This window comes from Fusarium redolens (assembly GCF_020744475.1).
Source record: "Fusarium redolens strain MPI-CAGE-AT-0023 chromosome Unknown BKA55scaffold_7, whole genome shotgun sequence".
NCBI classification, from domain to species: Eukaryota; Fungi; Ascomycota; class Sordariomycetes; order Hypocreales; family Nectriaceae; genus Fusarium; species Fusarium redolens.
The window spans coordinates 1,843,763-1,864,050 of record NW_025763670.1 but is presented as its reverse complement, the minus strand read 5'-3'; the positions used below and the strand labels follow the sequence as shown (position 1 = coordinate 1,864,050).

Genomic DNA, 20,288 nt, shown 5'->3' with positions numbered 1-20,288 from the left:
AGGCTCACGGGAGACGAAGGGAGTTATTCATGTATCTGCTACGTTACTTTTTTCTTTTCTTGTTATCATGGCGAAGGAACCGTCAATAGGGGGAGTTGAGGAAGTGAAAATGCCGATAAATTATAGCAGGGCAGCAAAGCATCGTCTTGGAACAAGGCATGTATTATTACTATAGACGGAGGGTAACAAAGTATATGTGTCTGTCATGTGTGTCAGTCTCAGTGTTTCTGTTTCTGTTGGTGTGTGCATGAGTCGTGATAGCGTTGCCCACTTCAACAATCACATCCGGTATGGTGTAGTGGCTAACATTTCGCGCTCTCATCTTCAGCTGAGGGATCAGTACCGCGGAGCCCAGGGTTCGATTCCCTGTACCGGAGTCTCTATCTTTTGCTGTTGCTGATGATTCCTTTTGGCTGATTGCTACGACTTGTGGGATTTATGCTAGATGGATTGGGTGGGCTAGAGCAACTGACGAGCGGTCGCTGTTATTTGGTAAAGTAGCTGCTGTATTGCTTAAGCTTTTATTAGAGATGTTGGTTTGTATGCTTGGAAGTTTAGGAGATGAAATGAAAGTGTAGAGGTAAAGGAGGATGCTGGTAGGCAGTGTTGGTTGAAGATTGTAAAGATGGATGTTGTTTGAGTAAGCGAGAATAAGAGGCCTCATGGACAAGAACTTATATAATGGCTTGACAATAATAATTACTTCTTGTATGATGACCTCAGAAATCTTGGGTCTTTCTTTTCTTGCCATTTTGTAAATGACGGTGGTCTTGAGCGGTTCTATGTAACCCTCTGGCCTTATGTTAGCACTCGATGAGTTTGTGATATTGAGATTAAGGCACTGTTAATTACAGCGATTATTTAATATTGGGCATAACACAGCCAGATAGGAATATGATTGTTGCTGTTGCCTTGTCTCCAAGTTCAGTTCTTGTCATACTGTTGTTCTGTTACTATTCTTGCAAGTATCCATCCATCCAAGTTCAGCGCTGACCTATGGCTTACAACCACATGCCTAGCCAAACCTTCAAGTAATGCTAACTTCTATTATCCATGCCTTTCTTTTGAACCAACTACGTGTTATGGTGAGTTTGTAGAGAACTGACACAGTACTTAGCAGACCTCCCCGATGTCACTCGTTCATCACCGGTCGCTCAATGAAGGGGGACAGCATATTGCACTGATTCTCGAACACCTACAGCTAGCACTGGATGGTCGTGTGTCTCAATTGAATGGCCGTAAGAAAACTATGCTCGCCGGGTCAAAGACATACATGCTATAAGTTACCGAAATCATTCATGGCTGGAGCATCTTCTGTGAGTACCATATGATACTCAGAACTAAGAGGACCAGTGAAAATAAACAGAAGTCAGATTTGGAGCACAAGCCCTTTCGTCAATCTATACTCACTAATCTATATCTATACTGCATGCAATGAACCAACATAAACGGCTATTTACGTCGTGATATGACAACACCGTCACTCGACATGGAACTCGTCCTGAATCTCTTTCCGCATACCCTCCTGTATGATGATACGAATCCTCTCTTGGACCGGAATCAGGATCAACAACTTGTAAATGTCACCTATTTGCGACTGCCCCATATCTTCATGCAACGCCGCCTGTGATGATCGATCACTGCATGTTGCATTCGAGTCTAGCAGAGACACAACAGCTAGCTGCCAGCAAAGACGAAATCTAGTCGTCACCACCCATCCAGCACCACCATGCTGTTGTCGCCCGATTGGAAGTCGAGACTTCAACAAATCAGCATCCGGTATGGTGTAGTGGCTAACATTTCGCGCTCTCAAAACCTGAGGGATTAGTTCCGCGGAGCCCAGGGTTCGATTCCCTGTACCGGAGTTCTTTATCTTTTGTTTCTCTTGATAGATGCTTCTGCAGCGATCAGGAAGAGAAATATCTTTTTGGCTATGGGGATATGCAGGACTGTGGTAAGATAAGAAGTAGGGAAGTAATATAGATACTGGGGTAAATATTATCCGAAACGCTTGTTCAGAAAGCAAGAGACAGATCGGGCTACAGACAGGCATTGTTTGGTTTCTGCTCTTGTAGAAAAGGGGCCACTGAAGAGGTATCCTCTATAAGGAACAGGCAACAACAAAAGGGTGGATGAACCAAGTCCATGGATGAATAGGGGCCCAAAGAGGAAGCACAGGCATTGACGTCTGAGGACACAGACATGTTCCCCCTTACTAGGGCTGCATCGTCTCGTGCTATAACGATGGACGCCTGTGCTGTATGTTTTAGGAGGAAGTTTGAGTATACGAGAATTCAGCATTTCGGGTCGATTGAGGAATGCCAATTTCTGCAGTTCGATGATTTCACAGGACAGAGTCTCTGCTTGCCATTAACACCGTAAGAAGATTGACTTGATCATGATGCGCGCTGAATGCTGAGCCTTGTGAGGAGCGAGTTGAAGGACAGGCTCCTTTTGGACAGAACTCTAGGTTGAAAGACAGAGTGAAATACTACTTCCGTGATAACTTCTGCATAAACAAGGGAGACCATGCAGGTAATTGAGTACCTCCACGCAGTCGCGGGTGCATTCTGCATATCGCTTGGAAGTTGTTTGTCACGTCAACTGCCGTGTTCCCGACTGGACCGAGTGACAGAAGGATATAGAAGGGCGCCAAACTCTAAGCCCACTTGGACAAGAGCCTGAAGACCTCCGACAATGCCAACGAGGGGCCGAGGGCGCAAGTTTCAGGATGGCATCTAATACCGAGACAGAAGACTTTCTGATGCAGCAGCAAAAAAGAGAAGACAAGTAAAAGAAAACTCCGGTACAGGGAATCGAACCCTGGGCTCCGCGGTACTGATCCCTCAGCTGAAGATGAGAGCGCGAAATGTTAGCCACTACACCATACCGGATGATGCTGCTTATGATACAGGGGTCTGAAAGCGGGAGCTAGATGCGTCACTGCCTGACCAGTGCCAGAAGATGCTCAAACCAAGAGCCCTTTGTTACCCAGGATGAGAGCTCCTCCTATGATAGGTACGTCGAATTGAGATTCTAATTCTGAATCTTGAAGTATCGTTTCTCTTTATACTCACCTTGCAAGGGTTCATTTATATGCAAACACACCTCGTTATCTTGAGAACGAGCCTTAGTTATATTATCAACCTCATCAGACAGCTTCGTTCTCTCATGATCTATATGTGAAATGTGAAAGACTGACCTCTGAAGCCGCTCATGGCATAGCATGCAAGTCAAATCTGTCTATAAGCGCTACCTATCGAAAACAACATACTATGAAATGCATTCCATCCATTCTTCAAATGGGCACTTAGATTGTCATGGAGTAGAGGTCATACTGATACCGATAAAAGTCTCGAAGGGCTCTAAGAACCCATTGCCATCCTTGAAGACCTCTAGTACTTGATTGGGTCGTTGCTACTCCCAATATGCAGCATTTTCTTTTGTGTAACCTCTCCCCCAGCCTCGCACCATCTGCACCATCACCTGAGAGCTTCGTCCCTAAACTCTTTCCACCACTTGCGAAATCACAAATCTGAGATAAAATTGCTTGACGCTGTTAGTGAGGTTAAATGTTATTGATCGGCCGCTATTGAGGTTTACCTTTCTTTCAATCTTGGCTTCGGCGCGCGCAGTTGGCCGTGAGGAGGAGACACATTCACGCCCTTCCAGTGAGTTTACTATGAGATCAAGAGAGATACATGAGAGAGTAACTGCTGACAAATTCTGGAGAATACGCTTCAAATCTTTGACAGGGTGCGTCTCTCTAGCACTGGAGCCCGTATCCAGTTCTCGACGAGGCTGAAGCATTTCCATCATCTCACCAACAACTTGTCAATATCTTGTTATACACCCCATCGAAACACACGGAAATCTCTGCCTTGGTTACCGAAAACATGGAAGCCTCCAGTGTTCCTATGGGGCCTCAGCTCACTGAAGCAACATATCTCATGACCCGCGAGAGAGCGATGCTGCAAGCCGGTGACCTCAGACAGAAACTCGGTCATCGAGGCTTCAACCAAGAAAGCCTTCTTCCTCAAATGACACAGTGGCTATCCCGTCCCGTTATTAAGGTACTCGGCGACGAAATGAAGAACAAGGTCTTCATGTGGTGTCATAAGTACAGCCCAAGCTGGCTTGATGAGATTCGTGGTGCGAATGAGGACTTGTCTGAATACCGCTACACAACACCTATCACTGAACCCTCCTCGATCGACACCACTGCAATCGAGAGTCTTCAGAAAGAGCTCGGTGACAAGCTTGATGTATTAAAGAAGGAAATCATGACCGAACAGACGAAGCTTAACATATATATTCGTGGTCAGATGCAGCGCCTGAATGGACAACACAATAGCCCCCAAGCTGAGCGGCGGAGTCAACGAATCGGGTCTCAAAGCACTGGATCCGACATATCGAAGAAGCTGCAAAAGGTTCACCAGGGTCTTTGCCTTCTCGTGACAGAAAAGAGTGAACTCGTCGATCTTTTCCACGACATTGCCACAAGATTGGACAAGGACTTCGCGCAGAAGCGATCAAGGCCTGGGGCCAGAGATTTGTGGTCTGAAGACCAATTGGAAGACTTGACCCAGCATCAGACACTCGGCCTGGGAATGGGTAGGATGGAATGCAAGCTTCTTAAGAACATCGTGCGAGATGCTTCAGCTGGTGAGGTATCGTTTGAAGACGTGGAGTATTTCTGTCGACAGGTTACCACTCATGAGCAATTCAAGGAGATCATGGAGGGCGCTGGGCTTCTCTAGAAATGAAAGTCTAGTTTCTATCTGGAGGGTGACATAAGTTGCTGATAGTGGTTTATTTTGGAGTCAAGGAAATAATGGTCATTTACTGAATCGCCTCGTTGAATGCATCGACAAGACGAGTGGCTTCACTTCACTTAAGCTACTCAATCCTTGGATGACAGTAAATAAATTACAGTTATAGGTGCCTTGCCTTAATATCTTCTAAGTTACCTAAGGACCAGGTAGAGTGCCTTAGGCAGGCAGGTCTTTAGGATAAGTTTAGGATAAGGATATTTAAAAGGCCGTGTTAGGCTGCACTTTCCACTTCCTCCTTCTTCTTCCTTCTGCACCTCATCCTATCTCAACAACACAACTTCCCACAGAGCACGTTACTATCAACTCGATAACCCCAGAGGCTTTCCTCCATATACCACTCCCTAACCTCAATATGCCTTCTAAAGCTGTGGACTTGACCGACGACTCACCATCGACGGGTAAGCCTAATGCTCACTTCTGCGCTTAAACTAATATAATGAGCAGAAGGCATGTGCTCTCCTCCGGTCAAAATACAGCAGACTCTACCACCGACTACCCCTCAAGAGCAAGCACTAGAACAGGATCCCTACTTTCCGTATAAGAAGGAATGCCGTCTTGCCTGGATCAAGTACCTCGGCCTCCTGGACAAGGTCAGACTCCGCGAGGGACCTGACAAGCTCCCATTTTTTATTGGGATGCCGCCGGAGTACTCGACCTTCAAGATCGACGCAGAAAGAATGGGCGCAATTCAGAAAACTGCCATGAGCAACCCAAGAAACTCACTCATCACCCTCGAAACGGTCTTGAACACCCTGCGAGGCCGCCCTCAGCACACACATATTGCATGGGATGCGATCCAACAAAAGCTAACCAATTCGCGTGCGCAGCTTACTGCTCACATCATCAGCGAGTAGTTGAAGTAGGGCATCAACCTCTTCTCTGAAGATCGGGATCAGATTAAGCATTGGGAGGCCGCGAGCTCACGAAACCCACTAATTCTCCTACAATCCACTCAGGCGTCATCCGGACAGACTCCTGTGCGCAAAGTTATTCAGTCTGCGATGAACCGTCTGGTCGGCATCCGCACCCAGGAAGAAGATCCGCCCAGTTTTCCCGGCTATGTTCTTCCCATGGCCTCTTTCGAGAGGGCTGTTTGGAAAGGCGACAAAGCGACAAACGAAATCGAGCGCAGACAGTGCGCCGACATGGCGCTGCGATCCTTGCGAAAATTCATGGACGCGCAGAAGAACGAAGCTATCATCGGCAAAATGGTGGAGCTTCAAAAGCATTACGAAGCTTTGGCGGCTCTTGGCTCAAAGTGAGCCAGCAGGGCGAAGATGTAAATATGAACAGCAGATTGCATTCACCAGGTGGATCAAACTAGGGGAAGGGATATTCTTAGCATAGACAGAAACGGGAGAGATATTTTGCTACATTGATGGAACAAGAATGAACAATGAAGGGACGAAAAAGGGTTCACAAAAGTAGTTCAATTGATGATTTGAAAGTTCATGTCTTGATACTGTGACCCTGCCAGAAGAACTAAATGTCCCTTAACACTGGCTAAGGGAGACGAAAACTTAGGACCTCTATCCAAATAACATAAAGATTTAGGCAAGTTGAGTAGACCTTTTGACTCCCTAGGTAGTTATGTTTGGCACCTCACTTCAATGTCAGAAGTTGTCTTGCTCCCCGAGGACATGCCTCTCCTCCAATCTAGCCTGACCATTTCCCCAAATAGAGAGCAGACTTCCAATCTCAAGCACCATGAACAACCTTTAAAGTCTCTGGGCGTCCTCCACCCGGATCTGCCAGAGCGATGTAGGCTCAATAACCTGGCAAGGCAAGTTAAGATGGAATATGGCATCTCCATGGGATCTAATGATCTCTTGAACACGCTCAGTCCTGACTCTGACCTCCACCGAATGGAGCTTGGCTACATCCTCCCATGCCTCCAGGACTTGTCGGCCGATCTCCAGGTCCCACGTTCCTCGCCAAGTGACGTGGGCGTAGTGCTTTGTCCTGGTGTACATGAAAGCACATGCTTTTCCTCTCTCCCCGCTCCAGAGTACCATGGCAGTCAGGTTCGGCATTCGCAGTAAGAGCTTTGCTGCGGTGATAAGAAGGTTATCGATGCGCCCATTCTGTTCCTCTCTATTCTGTAGGAGAAGACTTGATGTTAGGGATAGAGATTGCAGGTCGTTCCAAGTCCATTCTCTCTTGCAAGCTCTGAAAAAGTCCATGGCATCAATCAGGAATGAAACAGCGAGTTCGTTGAGTCTCAGACTTGTTCGGGCGAGGTTCTCACTGTTGCTAGGGGTATCGTCCATCGGCATATATCCTGGGCTGGCGAGGAATAAAAGAAAAGCTGGATCTTGATGGACACTCTGTGTGAGACATTGTTTGGAATCTCGAAATAGGATCAATCTTTTGAGTGTCTTAGGCAAAGGCATGCCGATCACTCCCGGATGCTCTATGGTCAAGCTGGTTAGCGTAACTGTCGGTTTCCAGGTAGACAGACTTCCAGTATCGGGAGATTCACATACTTGAAAGTCGATGCTCAAAATAGCCCTGGTAACCGGTATTTGTATATTCTAGGAGCCATGGTTCATAAATAATATCCGTCAGACGATCCAATTTGGACAGAATCAAGTCTAGTTGACGAGGCATGAAGCAATGGCGAAATTGTCGACGGATCATCAAACAGGTAATTGCGTTGACTTTAGGAACAGCAGGCGAAGAGTATTCCAAGTCGACAAGTCCAAACAACCGCTGCATCCCGTTGAAAGGGGGAGGTTTCACCTGGACACCATTTTCCCAACCGTGCTTGGGGTCGTGCCATTCATTATGCATCGTTTCCACGGGGACAACTGAGTCTCGGCCATAAGGAGTATCGTGCTCGTCGTTGAAACGAAAGTTCTTGAACCAGTGCTTCGAGTCACTAGCAGACGCCGCGTTGAGTTCCAGCGTCAAGGGGCCTGTCGTGTTCCAAGTACTGAGAATTATCAAAATCGTTTTAACCGCCCAACTCAAAAGAACATTGTTCTTCGATCTTATGGTGAGTACCTCCTTCTTCTTGCAAACAGTGCACTTGTATTCGGCCAGCTCAATATTGAGATAGATATGCCTCACAAGGTCTCTCTGTCGAACCACCGCTCGCTCAAAATCCTCTAAGCAAGATGGTCGGAGGTTCAGCTTGGCCATGTTTCTCGTTCCGATAACGCTTTGCCACTCTTTTGATACAGAGGCCAAAGCAGACCAGCGTAGATTTCTCTGATCGACTATCATGTTGAGAATGTTCCGGCGAATCTCTTGCGGTAGATACGACCACCTGAGGCAGCCTGAGCTGCGAAGTTTCATTTTGTGCTGCTGAGTCGTTTGGTTAGCCATGATGAGAAGGTAATGAAAGACGAAGTAAAAGTGCGGGCTGGTATATTCATTACTTATGAGAAAAATTCTTCAGAGTAAACTTTTGTGTATTAAAGCTAAAGTGTATAGATTCAGGTGACGATACTTGTGATGAGTGCTATTGGTTTTGCTGTGACATAGGGTTCAAAGGTATAGTCTAGAGAAGTGGTCAGTTCGACTCTGTTCGAATGCAACAGAGTAGCAAGGCGAGCCCTCCTATCCAACCATTCCAAAACTTCTAACATATCGTCTCGAGAATCTGTTTGCACATATAATATGCGCCTCGAAAATTTGACCTGATCATTGGGGGGGGGGGGGGGGGGGGAACGTCTCCAAGGGGCGGAAAAGTATATGTCGGCTACGCTCAGCGTAGGCATGATCCTGTTCAGAACAATGATTGTTCTGAAGAATGACAGCTGTTGGGAGCTGTAGGTTAATGGTGGTCGACAAGTTGTCGCTGTGATGCCGTAGCCCAGTCTCGCCTACACAGTAGTATCTTAGCAGATAGAAGAAACATATCAATATGATGGACGAATCAAGAAACAGCCGAACGAGGGGCAAGCTCCAGTACAAGGATCACGATCCAAAACAAATGTCAGACCAGTCAACGTCAACCCTAGAACCGAGCTCTTGGCGAATAACGAGAAAGGATACGACTCGCGAGCGAAAAACGAGGGTAGATGACGATACGTGATACGCGGACAGTCTCCAGTCAGGCCAGGTCAGACTAGTAGGGAGTGACACCATTGGTTGAACTAAACAATAAAAGTATTCGTTTCGGATTATTCTGCCTAGAAATGATTGTTATACGAGTATAACGTACAATCGTATTGCAGTGTAGCCTGTAAGATTGAGTAAGGGCTGAGGTTGAGTGCGTGCAGAAATGACGAAGGACCTGATGATCCATTGGGTGTGGATGTTACGTCATGTTTTTGTAGTTGGAGTTAGGGGTTCAATTCACTTAAAAAAAGGCAAGAGCTGTCACCAATTCGGCCCCCAGAACCGCTGACCACTGTATCCGTAGCACAATATTTACTTACATCCACAAGAAAGCAAGAAACAAGTTAAGAGCTCTTGGTTTTTACTTACGTCGTTCCTTCCTTCGTCTCCTTATTTCAGTTTTATACCCGCTTTCTCTCCCTACTCTTTTTATCCCCCTCTTCACCTTATCATATCGTCTTGACGACAACGAAGCCACGACAATTCAAGACAAGACCACTTTAGGGCATTTGCTGTCGTGTCTCACATTCTCAGACTAAAACGTCAAGACTTGACTCGTCCATTTTCGTCGCTCTCTGTTTCCGATTGTTTCGTCTTCTTCCGCGGGCGCCGAGTTGGCACTACTGCCGAAACTATATCTTCCCCTCTAGGGCGTGGTCTATTGATCGCGACATCTACGACAAACATACGAAGATATACTATACGCATTTACAAATATGAGCTCTTCAATAGATGCTCTCCCCAATGAGAATGGTCACGCAGGCGATCATGACCACGTTATACGCCCTCGGCCGCGCAAACCCAAACACCCGCAAGTCTCGGAGGTTCTTCGCATGTCAACAGCAGAAGATAGCGAGGGACATCTCATGTCCGATAATGTGAGCACAGGAACTGCCAGTGGGTTGACTAGGTATGATCGAACCTCCAAATCATGCGCTCAAGCTAATTAGATACAGCGGTCGTTCCACGCCCGTCCCAGAGAATGCGCCTCCATCCGTTAAAGTCCTCTCGACGGTTCGAAAGCAAACTCGTGCAGAGCAACGCCGCCGTATATTTCCCACGATCGAGTTCGCATCACGCGTTAGTCATTTCGACCCCGAAAGCGATTACCGAGACTTCCATGGCTTCTTCAACCTCTTCTGGATTGGCCTTGCCATTATGGGCATTACCTCTATGCTACGCAATCTGAAAGATACTGGGTTTCCCCTAAGAGTGCAAATATGGGGTCTCTTCACAGTCAAGCTCTGGCATCTTGCCATTGCCGATTTCCTTATGGTCGCAACGACAGCTGTTAGTCTGCCATTGAACCGTGCAGCTCGAAGTGCAAAGCCTGGTAGCTTTCTGGCCTGGGACAAGGGTGGAATAGCCATTCAGAGCATCTACCAGGTTGCTTGGCTTTCTCTTTGGATCATTGTGCCCTTTCACTTCGAATGGACTTGGACGTCGCAGGTGTTCTTTCTCTTGCACACCATGGTACTATTGATGAAGATGCACTCGTACGCTTTCTACAACGGACATTTATCGCAGACGGAGAAGCGACTGTACGCTCTCGACAATCCCTTCTCGCCCCACGATCGACGACCAGCCTACCAATATCCATCCACCGACAGTGTCGCTAACGGCGAGGCCCCCAGTTCTGGCAGCAAGAAGCGCCGTCGAAACCGTAGCAAGAAGCGTCAGCAAGCCAAGCGAAGCAACAGTGATGGAAACAAGAGCAACGAGGAGGTGGATGCTATTAACAACAACCTTTTGGTCCCCAGTCCTGTCGCGAGCGGCAACAACAGTGCCGACGAAGTCGATGAGCTACGAGAGGACCTTGCCCGTGAGCTTACGAGTCCCATTGGCAATGTCACATATCCGAATAACCTCACCTGGTCCAATTACATGGACTACTTGCTCTGCCCAACACTCTGCTACGAGATCGAATACCCTCGAACATCCCGCATCAACTGGATTTCTCTCATTTCCAAGATCATCGCCACTTTTGGCTGCATCTTTCTCTTAACCATCATCTCAGAAGACTTCATTCTCCCCGTTCTTACCGATGCCTCAGAGCGCCTGGATGCCGTCCCTGCCGTGTCATCCCTTTCGGAGAAGTCCCTCATTCTAGCCGAGACCATCTCATGGCTTCTCTTCCCTTTCATGCTCACATTCCTCCTCGTTTTCCTCGTCATCTTCGAATACGTCCTCGGTGCATTCGCTGAGATCACCTGCTTCGCCGATAGACATTTCTACTCTGACTGGTGGAACTCAACCGACTGGATGGAATTCTCACGCGAATGGAACATCCCCGTATATAGCTTCCTTCGACGTCACGTCTATAGTGCCTCTCGAGCTCGCATTGGTAGAGGAGCTGCTACAGCGTTGACATTTCTCATCTCAGCTATTGGCCATGAGATCGTCATGGCATGTATCACCAAGAAGCTTCGTGGCTATGGCTTCGTGTGTCAGATGCTTCAGCTACCTATTGTTATGCTCCAGCGTACGCGATGGGTTCGTGGCAAGAAGACCTTGAACAATGTCTGTTTCTGGGCATCAATGGTTCTCGGTCTCAGCATGGTAAGCCATAACTCCCAACAAGTATGTTAACTCGCAACTAACGACTTGATAGATCTGTGCTCTCTATGTTCTCGTATAGTCAAACCAGGCTCTAGAAGAGTATGCTGGTCATACTGAGTGCTTGTCGCATCTAACATCTGTACAATACCAACGATAGATACATATCCCGTCTCAGTTCCGTCTTGCGAACCTGTACCATATGGGCCTTTAGAATTGGAAACGAGAGACGGACTAGTTATAAGAAGGATTGGACTGCTTCCATCCCACAAAGATAGATTATATACCCCCATAGTAAATTTTTGATTGAGTTGTTCCTTGAAGAGTACCTTGCAACCCCAACACTACCACATGCCTAGTGAGTACATCAGGAACGATAGTTTCGATACATCAAAAAGACAAAATCATTGCAATATTCAGAGAGGTAATGGACGAGGGATCCTTGAAGCAACTCGGTCACACATTTATGTCACATTCGGAAACAAGGGGCATTTGTTCTATACCATTTCCATTTCGCGTCTACTTCATCTCTCTCGTAATCATAGAGCTAACTAGAGTTACACCCCGTCCTCCTCTTAAAAGAACTGGGGAATTATGGCAGAATAAGCGGCTGCTCAAATCCGATAAGCCCGCATAAAAACCAGAAGACAGAAAAAAGACCTTGTTGCTCATAAAAACCGAAACCCTTCAACTCCATTGACTTTTTATGGTATCCCGTCTAGCATGCATGGTCATTTAGTCAACCTCCTCCATGGCGCTGTCACCAGTGGCGGCGGCAGGGGCATCGGTGGCAGCCTCAGCCTCAGCAGGGGCAGAGTCGTCCTCCTCAATGTTGAGGCCGAGCTGGACAAGCTTGTGGATGCGGTCGGCAAAACCGGCGGGCTCGTCAATGGTGAAACCAGAGACAAGGAGAGAGGTCTCGAAGAGAAGCTGGACGATGGACTTGACAGTGCGGTCGTTCTCGCCGTCAGTCTCAACCTTCTTCTTGAGCTCCTGGACGATAGGAGACTTGGGGGAGATCTCAAAGGTCTTCTTGGAGGACATGTAGCTGGACATGGAGGTGTCACGGAGAGCCTGAGCCTTCATGATACGCTCCATGTTAGCGGACCAACCGAACTGGCCAGTTCGGATAGCGCAAGGAGAGGTGCCGAGCTTGTGAGAGACGACAACCTTCTCGACCTTGTCACCGAGAACGTTCTTGAGGGCCTTGGCGAGGCTCTCGTACTCCTTCTCCTCAGCCTCACGAGCCTTCTTCTCATCCTCAGTCTCCTCGAGCTCGAAGTCCTTGGTGATGTCGACAAGCTTCTTGCCCTCGAACTCCTTGAGCTGAGTCATGGCGTACTCATCAATGGGGTCAACGAGGAAGAGAACCTCGAAGCCCTTCTCGCGGAGAGCGTCCAAGAAAGGAGACTTGGAGACAGCCTTGATGGACTCACCAGTGATGTAGTACATGTTGTTCTGGTGCTCAGGCATGCGGGTGACGTAGTCGGAGAGGGAGGTGAGCTCATCACCAGACTTGGTGGAGTTGAATCGGAGGAGCTTGGCGAGGATGGAGCGGTTCTGGGAGTCCTCGTGGATACCAAGCTTGAGGTTCTTGGAGAAGGCGCTGTAGAACTTGTCGAACTGCTCCTTGTCCTCAGCGATCTCCTGGAAGAGCTCAAGAGACTTCTTGACAATGTTCTTCTTGATGACCTTCATGATCTTGTTCTGCTGAAGGGTCTCACGAGACAGGTTGAGGGGAAGATCCTCAGAGTCGACAACACCCTTGACGAAGCCGAGCCACTCAGGGATGAGGTCGGTAGCATCGTCAGTGATGAAGACACGTCGGACGTAGAGCTTGATGTTGTTCTTGGTCTTCTTGGTCTCAAAGAGATCGAAGGGAGCGCGCTTGGGAACGAAGAGGATAGCGCGGAACTCAAGCTGACCCTCAACGGAGAAGTGCTTGACAGCGAGGTGGTCCTCCCAGTCGTTGGAGAGGGACTTGTAGAAGGAAGCATACTCCTCTTGGGAGATGTCCTGGGGGTTGCGAGTCCAGATGGGCTTCTGCTTGTTGAGCTCCTCCTCCTCGATCTTAGTCTCCTTGATCTTCTTGGTCTTGGGCTTCTTCTCCTCCTCCTCGTCATCGACCTCCTCGATCTTGGGCTTCTTGTCATCACCCTCCTCGGTGACTTCCTCAGCCTCCTCATCAGGGACCTCCTTCTCGGTCTCCTTCTCGACGTGGAGGTAGATGGGGTATGAGATGAACTCGGAGTGCTTCTTGATAACCTCCTTGATCTTGCTCTCGTTCAGGTACTCGGTCTGCTCGTCCTTGAGGTGGAGGATGATAGCGGTACCACGGCCGAGGGGCTCACCCTCGGTGTCCTCAGTGATGGAGAAAGTACCACCAGCGGAAGACTCCCAGACGTACTGCTCGTCATCGTTGTTCTTGGAGATGACACGGACCTGATCGGCAACGAGGTAGGCGGAGTAGAAACCGACACCGAACTGACCAATCATGGAAACATCAGCGCCAGCAGTCAGGGCCTCCATGAACTGCTTGGTGCCAGATCGGGCAATAGTACCCAGGTTGTTGACAAGGTCCTATAGAATGTCAGTACATGGTATGTGTATCTGATTGACAGGTTTAACTTACAGCCTTGGTCATACCAATACCGGTATCTCGGATGGTGAGAGTCTTGTTGGCCTTGTCGGGGATGATGTCAATTCGGAGGTCCTTGCCAGAGTCGAGCTGGCTAGGGTCCGAAAGGGCCTTGTATCGGATCTTGTCGAGGGCATCTGAGGCGTTGGAGACAAGCTCTCGGAGGAAGATCTCCTTGTTGGAGTAGACGGTGTTGATGATAAGGGAGAGAAGCTGAGAGATCTCAGCCTGGAACTCGAAAGTCTCAGACATGGTGTCGGGTATCAAAGGGAATCGTGACTATTGAGGAAGAAAGTTAGTGATTGAGGGGAGAAAGGGAGGAATTTATCATTGGGAAGGTTCAAGGTGTATGTCGGTGAGAGTGGGTGGTGGAAGTCTATGGAGGGGTTGAGAAGGCTCCAGAACTCGAGCTTCCTCGGCGACCATTTACTACTTTTCCAAGACCAGAAGATAGCGAATTCCACAGACATGAAACTGATGGAGAATTCTGAAGCTATTCAAGCTGAAACATTGGTGCAGTAAATAATTACGAGGAGAACTCGAGGAGAGCGCGTGCAAGGCTAGGCTGATGAAGGTGGGCATAGCGGGGGAGAGTCAGTCTGTCATGACAGTCATGTACATACCTTGAGATATTCGTTACAAAAAGGAAAAAGCGAGTTTGAATCTCCTGTGAGAGAAAGGAGAGAGATATGCAAAGGCGAGAGAAAAAGATGAGAGATGTGTTGTTTGGAGAGAGAAGAAAGGTCGAGGCAGAGGCAGGTACAAGAAAAATATGTAGGCTGGCGGCCGGCCCCTCCTTCCTTCCATTTGCTTCTGCCATTGTGAAGGGTTCCATGAGATTCTACGGCCAAAGAGTCCACCTAGCGCCGCCTAAGGGTACAGCTCTCTCCCCCGCCTTCCGCTAGCTCCATTACTGAGGTACCTCGAAGGCAACCACAGCAACCGTTTGGCGGCAAGTGGCCAACACTGCACATGTCCAGTACCTACAGCTTGCCTCTGATTCTGCCTACACCTTGCGGTCTGCTAACAATCTAGCCCGTACCAAGTTAGGGGAGGCAATAAATCTTAGGACCTTGACCCTAGGCGAGGAAAAGATTTAGGTAATTTAGCCTAAGCTTAGGGGACTCTTTACTCAGTTTATTTTGGCATCCTCTTCTAAAGTCTGTAGTTTTCTTGCTCCCTGAGGCCAGGTACATTGCTTACCCCAAAAAAGCACAAAGGGACCAGGAGGGAGGCAAAATGAATGGATCAGTCTCGAGTGATTGGCCATTGTTTGCTAGACTCTTCCACGTTTCCCTCACAAGCTCGACGTGCATCACCTCAAATATCTATCTTTTGCGAATTCAGGTACCACAAATACAGCAGGCTATCCGAGTCAAACAATGAGCTATTGTGATTGCGGAAAGCAGAGATTTCATCGATCTACATGAATCATAGAAAAACTCAATCGTGATGGCAAAATACCCATTATTAGCGTAGACAACTGCTCCAGAGCCTTATCGCCATGGGTCTGCGAACAACCCCTCATTCGAGGCTGAAAAAGACCCTTGTACAAGTTCCTAGGCTTTCCATTTCAGAGTCCCACCGCTTCCGCTTCCTTACCCCAGCGAAAGTAACAACCCCTTGATCGAATCGAATCTTCTAGCCATACATATCGACTGTGACTTGTGCTGCCTGTGAATTGCGATTATGCTCACAACGATCAAGGTATTCAATTGAGGCGTGCCGACTGCCAGTGGTCCAACAGTCAAAGTTCGAAACGCAGCCGTTTTGTAATTTGTATAGACCAATGAGATGCAATTATTGAAATCACCAAGACTGAGTGCAACTGTACCAGCAAATGTATCAAACCGAGGCTGACAAGCAGACGGATTGTCTAGGATAAGCAACATGCTCAGCGTCCATCAATCCTGGGCAAACTGTAGGCTTATTTGCTAAAACTGGACGCTGTTTGTGACTCTTCTAGTTTGTTCTTTGGCAGTTTGCCAATCTACGTATCAATCGAAGCATCAAGTGACCATGATATCCACCTCAAGCATCAAGCGAGGAGCCCAAACTTACACGCAATCCCACGACATAACATCGGTTGTTTCTATTCTAGAATATACGTAATTTGTTATCATTGATCATGAATCTTCGAGAACCACGGCAGCTCCATGCTCTCCGCCAAACCTTGATTCCCATGTTATACAGAGTACTATACACTCTAACCAGCTTTTGATACAATCCGATCACTTACATCTCCAACACCACTCCAACCTCTCTATACCTTCTATCCGCATAGACAAGCCCAAATTCCTCATCCTCCTCTTCTCCAACCCTCACCATCTCCACAACTTCTCCCACCACAATGACATGATCTCTCACTCTCAAGAGCCCTCCCTCTGGTGCATCTTTGAGTACCCTACACCGAAGAGCAAACATGACGCCGTCCTCTCTTAGTACGGGTGTCTCGTCATCTTCTTGAGTATAAGTCAACCCCTTGAATGCATTCCCTCCAACATTGCCTTTTGTAAAGTGACTCGCAACATTTGCGCCCCGCTCATCCCCTGATAGCACGTGTACGTTGAAACCACCGCTTGCTCTTATAGCATCCAGTGTTCTGCTCGGCGTGGCAATGTTGAATGTGACGAGCGGCGTAGGTGCGAGTGTTAATGATGTAAAAGACGACATCGTCATTGCACGAGGGCCATCGCCGGGCTGGTTGGATGTACAGACAACCACGCTGTGGGGGAGGAGACGCATGATGGAGCGTAGTTGTTCGGGGAGAGGGACTTGTTTGGTCGGATGGACGGTTGGAGGTTTGGCTGGGGATGTATGCCATGTTGCTGCAGTAGCTGTTGTGTGGTTTCTTCTATCTACAGTATAGCATTAGCTAGAGTAATAGGCCAAGACATAAACACTCACGATGTAGCGACCATTGTGACGAACAAGACCCCGATACCGAAGCCTCATATCTTCCGAAACCATTCAATCCCCTTATTGAACGCTCTATGCACACAGTATTCCGCAAAGAGCTGAATCCTCTGGTCCCGCCTCTCGTCATGACAAGTACTGTCGCAGCGCCATTGCGCAGCGCTCGGGAGCTCTTCATTGCCCACCACAGCGCATTATCAACAAATGCACTCGAAATAACCTCAAATAGCTCGTAAGCCGGACGTAAAATCGCCTCGTGTAAAGAGGCGCCTTTTTATTTCACTCGTTCGCAGTCGGAGTCCGAGCCGGTCTAGAAATGACGAAGAACAATTGTATTTTCTTATCGATAAGATCCCGAACCCCTGCTTGGTGTACCCGCATTCGGACCTCGCATCCTAAATTTTACCGACCGACTTCAAGCCTACCTAACTGAAGCTTCACCACCAATCTACGGTCGTCAATCACCGTCTCCAGGGCCGTCAATTCGTCTTCTCCGGCCTCGCTCACAGTAGCGCCTCCAATTCACAATGGCCAAATTCTCAGTGTCACCGGCAACTCTCTCGCCTCTACGAACAACACTCTCAACACAATCATGCTCACCAATCCGCCTCTCTCTCGGCCAAGTCCGTCATGCCACATTCATTCCTCGACCGCGCCGACCATACACATTCACCCAGCTCGTTACTCTATCCGACGGCTCCTCATACACCATGCGAACAACTTCACCACTACCCATCTACCGCGCTACAAAGGACACACGCAATACATTGCTGTGGCAGCCATCTGAGAAGTCACTCAAGAACGTCGAGCTTGATGAGGCCGGTAAATTGGCTGCTTTCCGAGAACGTTACGGTCGTGCATACGATGTTTCTCATGCTGAGGAGGGTGAGAGTGCCGCTGAGACAGCTGATGAAGGTTATGCGGATCTTATCACTGGATATGCGCCAACACAAGATGCGAATGCTATGAGGGATTCGGGACCTAAGAAGCAGGCCAAGAAGAGAAAGTAAACAATGATATAATGTTGTTCTCAATTAGAGGAGGAACCGCTACCAAAAAAATTATAACAACCCAATATTAACTTTGGGGTGAAAATGAGTCTTGTATAAATTACTATTGAGGACATCCGAGAATTGGAAGCATGAGGTGGATGGGGGTGGTTCGATATGTACAACAGCTATAAAGTCCCCGAGGCTTGTAAGATATAAAAAACACGTGTCTCCGATTCTCGGAATTGATCAATAGTCAAACATCTCTGTGGACGTGAATATAATTCTTCCTCCCATCAAGAGCTCAACCTCATCGCTACCAGATAGAACCGCCAAGATGCGTTGGGGAAACTGGCGCCCGGTCCATCTAGTCCGAGTCTTCGTCTATCCTCGCTCGAGCACGGTCAACAGCAGTGTCACCTCCCTTTTGCTGCTGTTGCTGCTGGTATACTGGTGGTCTATAAAATACTGACTCGTCGTCTTCAGCGTCAAGCTGCATCAAGAATGTCTCCCACTTCTCAATAAGCTGTGCCTTGTTAGCCCTCTTCCATTCATTAAGGTTAATGTACTCACCTCCTTTTGCGCCTCAACTGCGCTTTCAAGGAATGTCTCGACACCACTCTTGAAATCTTCCACCTTCTCCTTCTCAAATCGATCAAGCTCGCTTCTCATCAACCGGCCCATATCTTCGAAAAGAAGTCTGGCCTGGTGCACCTTGCGCTCTGACTCGCCAACTTCGGCGCTCATTTGGTTGAGTCGGTCTTGCTGACTCTTTCCTTGTCTCAGGAGCTTGTCCTGGGTAGCCTTCTTCTTCTGTAGTTCCGATTCCGCAGCATGCCATGAATAGAACGCCTTCTGTCGCTGGCCAAACGCCTGCTTAACTGAACCGATTAGACGAATGTACTCCTCAAGAATAATGCCGAATGTCAGAACATCTTGCTGAGCCTGGCGGTCGTACACATCTCGGATAGTAAGCTGAAGCTCGGAAAGAGCATCAAGAGGGCCTGATAATGAGGGCGACAGTTCAACAGTGGAGAGCGCGTGAAGGGAAGCCGAAAAGTCGCCAGCTGCCTCGGCCATCATCTTACGTTGACCGACCATGGTTTCCATAGCCTTGAGAAGTCCCTTGAGCTGATTTTCGAGAGCATCGAGATAGACCTTGCGGTCATGGAACCAGTCATCCTGTTCCACAAACTTGTTACCACCTCCAACATTGATACCCAGAGACCCAAGCACACCCTTGCTCTCGGTAGGAATGGGTTCCCTTCTCTCCTTGTGCTTCACGTCCACATTAAAAGTCTCGCTTTCCAAGAAGAGCTTCAGATCAGGATCGTGCTGCAGCGTCGGGTGTATCGCGGTCTTGTTCAGCATCTTCTCCAAAGCCGCCCGTCGGCTCTCAACAAAGTTGCTGTCGAAGCGGCCGACAGCCTGCTTCTCAGGAGGAGGTGGAACCACAATTCCAGGGTTGTTGCCGTGAAGAGTAGTGTAAAGCCAGAGGAAATCGCGATATCGGCGCTTGACCTCGAACTCGGGCTGTTTATATCCCTTGGAAGTGGTCTATTTCTCTGTGTAAGTGCTTGATTGAGTTAATTGGAAGGCGGCGCTTCATACCTTGGTTCGAACGGAATAAACAATGTGGGAACTTGTCAGATCACCAACTTTGTGAGGATCTCCAACCGTAATCTGGAACGTGGGCTTGGCAGCCTGCTCAACACTAACACTCGGCTGATTGCTGCTCCTAATTGCGCTAGGTTGGGCAGCCTCAACAGGAGGAGGTGCGCGAGGAACTTTCGGCCCATCGTTCTCATCATCGTCGATATGGTGAGGATCCGCAGGTCGTCGCTGCTGCTGGGGTTGAGGCATGGTGGTACGAATCACCATCTGCTCCTTTTGCGGAGGCACCGGAGGGGCATCCTGAGCAGGGCCATTGTCTTCGGTGGCGGCGCCGAGAGGACCAAGAGGATCCTCGACAGCTTCGAGACGGGTGGGTTGGGCGACCAGGCGACGAGGTCCTCTTGATGGACGAGGGGCCGACGAGGAAGCGGAGGGAGCTGGGGTGGACGATTGCGAGGCCGCGCCTTCAGGCTGTGATGCCTGCTGCGATGCGGCCTGTGATGAGTCGGCCCAAGGCGATTCTTCGACGTCCATTTCTAATTAATGCGATCACGAGAAGCTACCTCTGTCGTGATTTATACTGGTCGAGGTTGATGGGAGTGGCTTGAGAGGTAAAGGTTGGAAGCTTGGGGAGCATGCACCCACGCTCCACGCAGGCGGACGTCAGCGGAG

At 48.6% G+C, this 20,288-nt stretch overlaps 10 protein-coding genes and 3 non-coding genes across 13 annotated transcripts; 6 read left to right on the top strand and 7 right to left on the bottom strand.

Annotated features, from left to right (window-relative positions):
* Positions 1-284: 284 nt before the first annotated feature.
* On the top strand, positions 285-377 carry BKA55DRAFT_t163. Its single transcript has one exon. It is a non-coding gene; the product is annotated as a tRNA-Glu (tRNA).
* A 976-nt stretch (positions 378-1,353) lies between these two features.
* Positions 1,354-2,324, bottom strand: BKA55DRAFT_353660 (uncharacterized protein). The gene has a single exon (XM_046185808.1). It carries the CDS (start codon positions 2,051-2,053, stop codon positions 1,481-1,483), a length of 573 nt encoding a protein of 190 aa, XP_046050350.1. The 5' UTR covers positions 2,054-2,324; the 3' UTR covers positions 1,354-1,480.
* BKA55DRAFT_t164 lies at positions 1,776-1,865 on the top strand. Its single transcript has one exon. It is a non-coding gene; the product is annotated as a tRNA-Glu (tRNA).
* A 477-nt stretch (positions 2,325-2,801) lies between the features above and the next one.
* On the bottom strand, positions 2,802-2,894 carry BKA55DRAFT_t157. Its single transcript has one exon. It is a non-coding gene; the product is annotated as a tRNA-Glu (tRNA).
* A 96-nt stretch (positions 2,895-2,990) lies between these two features.
* Positions 2,991-3,290, bottom strand: BKA55DRAFT_566993 (uncharacterized protein). The gene has a single exon (XM_046192685.1). The coding sequence runs from the start codon at positions 3,226-3,228 to the stop codon at positions 3,037-3,039; it is 192 nt and encodes a 63-aa protein (XP_046050349.1). The 5' UTR covers positions 3,229-3,290; the 3' UTR covers positions 2,991-3,036.
* Positions 3,291-3,435: 145 nt separating this feature from the next.
* Positions 3,436-4,944, top strand: BKA55DRAFT_643024 (uncharacterized protein). The gene is made up of 2 exons (XM_046197168.1): positions 3,436-3,671; positions 3,733-4,944. The coding sequence occupies exon 2, from the start codon at positions 3,897-3,899 to the stop codon at positions 4,758-4,760; it is 864 nt and encodes a 287-aa protein (XP_046050348.1). The 5' UTR covers positions 3,436-3,671; positions 3,733-3,896; the 3' UTR covers positions 4,761-4,944.
* A 243-nt stretch (positions 4,945-5,187) lies between these two features.
* BKA55DRAFT_727275 (uncharacterized protein) lies at positions 5,188-6,367 on the top strand (the record flags this gene model as incomplete). Its single annotated transcript, XM_046201152.1, has 3 exons — positions 5,188-5,233; positions 5,280-5,425; positions 5,699-6,367. 3 exons carry the CDS (start codon positions 5,188-5,190, stop codon positions 6,095-6,097), a joined length of 591 nt encoding a protein of 196 aa, XP_046050347.1. The 3' UTR covers positions 6,098-6,367.
* Positions 6,368-7,088: 721 nt separating this feature from the next.
* On the bottom strand, positions 7,089-8,165 carry BKA55DRAFT_593713 (uncharacterized protein; the record flags this gene model as incomplete). The annotated part of the gene is made up of 2 exons (XM_046195585.1): positions 7,089-7,213; positions 7,322-8,165. The coding sequence occupies 2 exons, from the start codon at positions 8,163-8,165 to the stop codon at positions 7,089-7,091; spliced, it is 969 nt and encodes a 322-aa protein (XP_046050346.1).
* Positions 8,166-9,619: 1,454 nt separating this feature from the next.
* BKA55DRAFT_509394 (MBOAT, membrane-bound O-acyltransferase family-domain-containing protein) lies at positions 9,620-11,541 on the top strand (the record flags this gene model as incomplete). Its single annotated transcript, XM_046187522.1, has 3 exons — positions 9,620-9,813; positions 9,860-11,462; positions 11,515-11,541. 3 exons carry the CDS (start codon positions 9,620-9,622, stop codon positions 11,539-11,541), a joined length of 1,824 nt encoding a protein of 607 aa, XP_046050345.1.
* A 653-nt stretch (positions 11,542-12,194) lies between these two features.
* BKA55DRAFT_509503 (Hsp90 protein-domain-containing protein) lies at positions 12,195-14,349 on the bottom strand (the record flags this gene model as incomplete). The annotated part of the gene is made up of 2 exons (XM_046187529.1): positions 12,195-14,039; positions 14,092-14,349. 2 exons carry the CDS (start codon positions 14,347-14,349, stop codon positions 12,195-12,197), a joined length of 2,103 nt encoding a protein of 700 aa, XP_046050344.1.
* A 1,983-nt stretch (positions 14,350-16,332) lies between these two features.
* BKA55DRAFT_510909 (flavin reductase like domain-containing protein) lies at positions 16,333-17,191 on the bottom strand (the record flags this gene model as incomplete). Its single annotated transcript, XM_046187653.1, has 2 exons — positions 16,333-16,955; positions 17,005-17,191. The coding sequence occupies 2 exons, from the start codon at positions 17,189-17,191 to the stop codon at positions 16,333-16,335; spliced, it is 810 nt and encodes a 269-aa protein (XP_046050343.1).
* A 349-nt stretch (positions 17,192-17,540) lies between these two features.
* BKA55DRAFT_538942 (uncharacterized protein) lies at positions 17,541-18,023 on the top strand (the record flags this gene model as incomplete). The annotated part of the gene is made up of 1 exon (XM_046190081.1): positions 17,541-18,023. One exon carries the CDS (start codon positions 17,541-17,543, stop codon positions 18,021-18,023), a length of 483 nt encoding a protein of 160 aa, XP_046050342.1.
* A 346-nt stretch (positions 18,024-18,369) lies between these two features.
* On the bottom strand, positions 18,370-20,150 carry BKA55DRAFT_689598 (Vps5 C terminal like-domain-containing protein; the record flags this gene model as incomplete). Its single annotated transcript, XM_046199372.1, has 3 exons — positions 18,370-18,528; positions 18,576-19,559; positions 19,614-20,150. 3 exons carry the CDS (start codon positions 20,148-20,150, stop codon positions 18,370-18,372), a joined length of 1,680 nt encoding a protein of 559 aa, XP_046050341.1.
* Between the last annotated feature and the right edge of the window lie 138 nt (positions 20,151-20,288).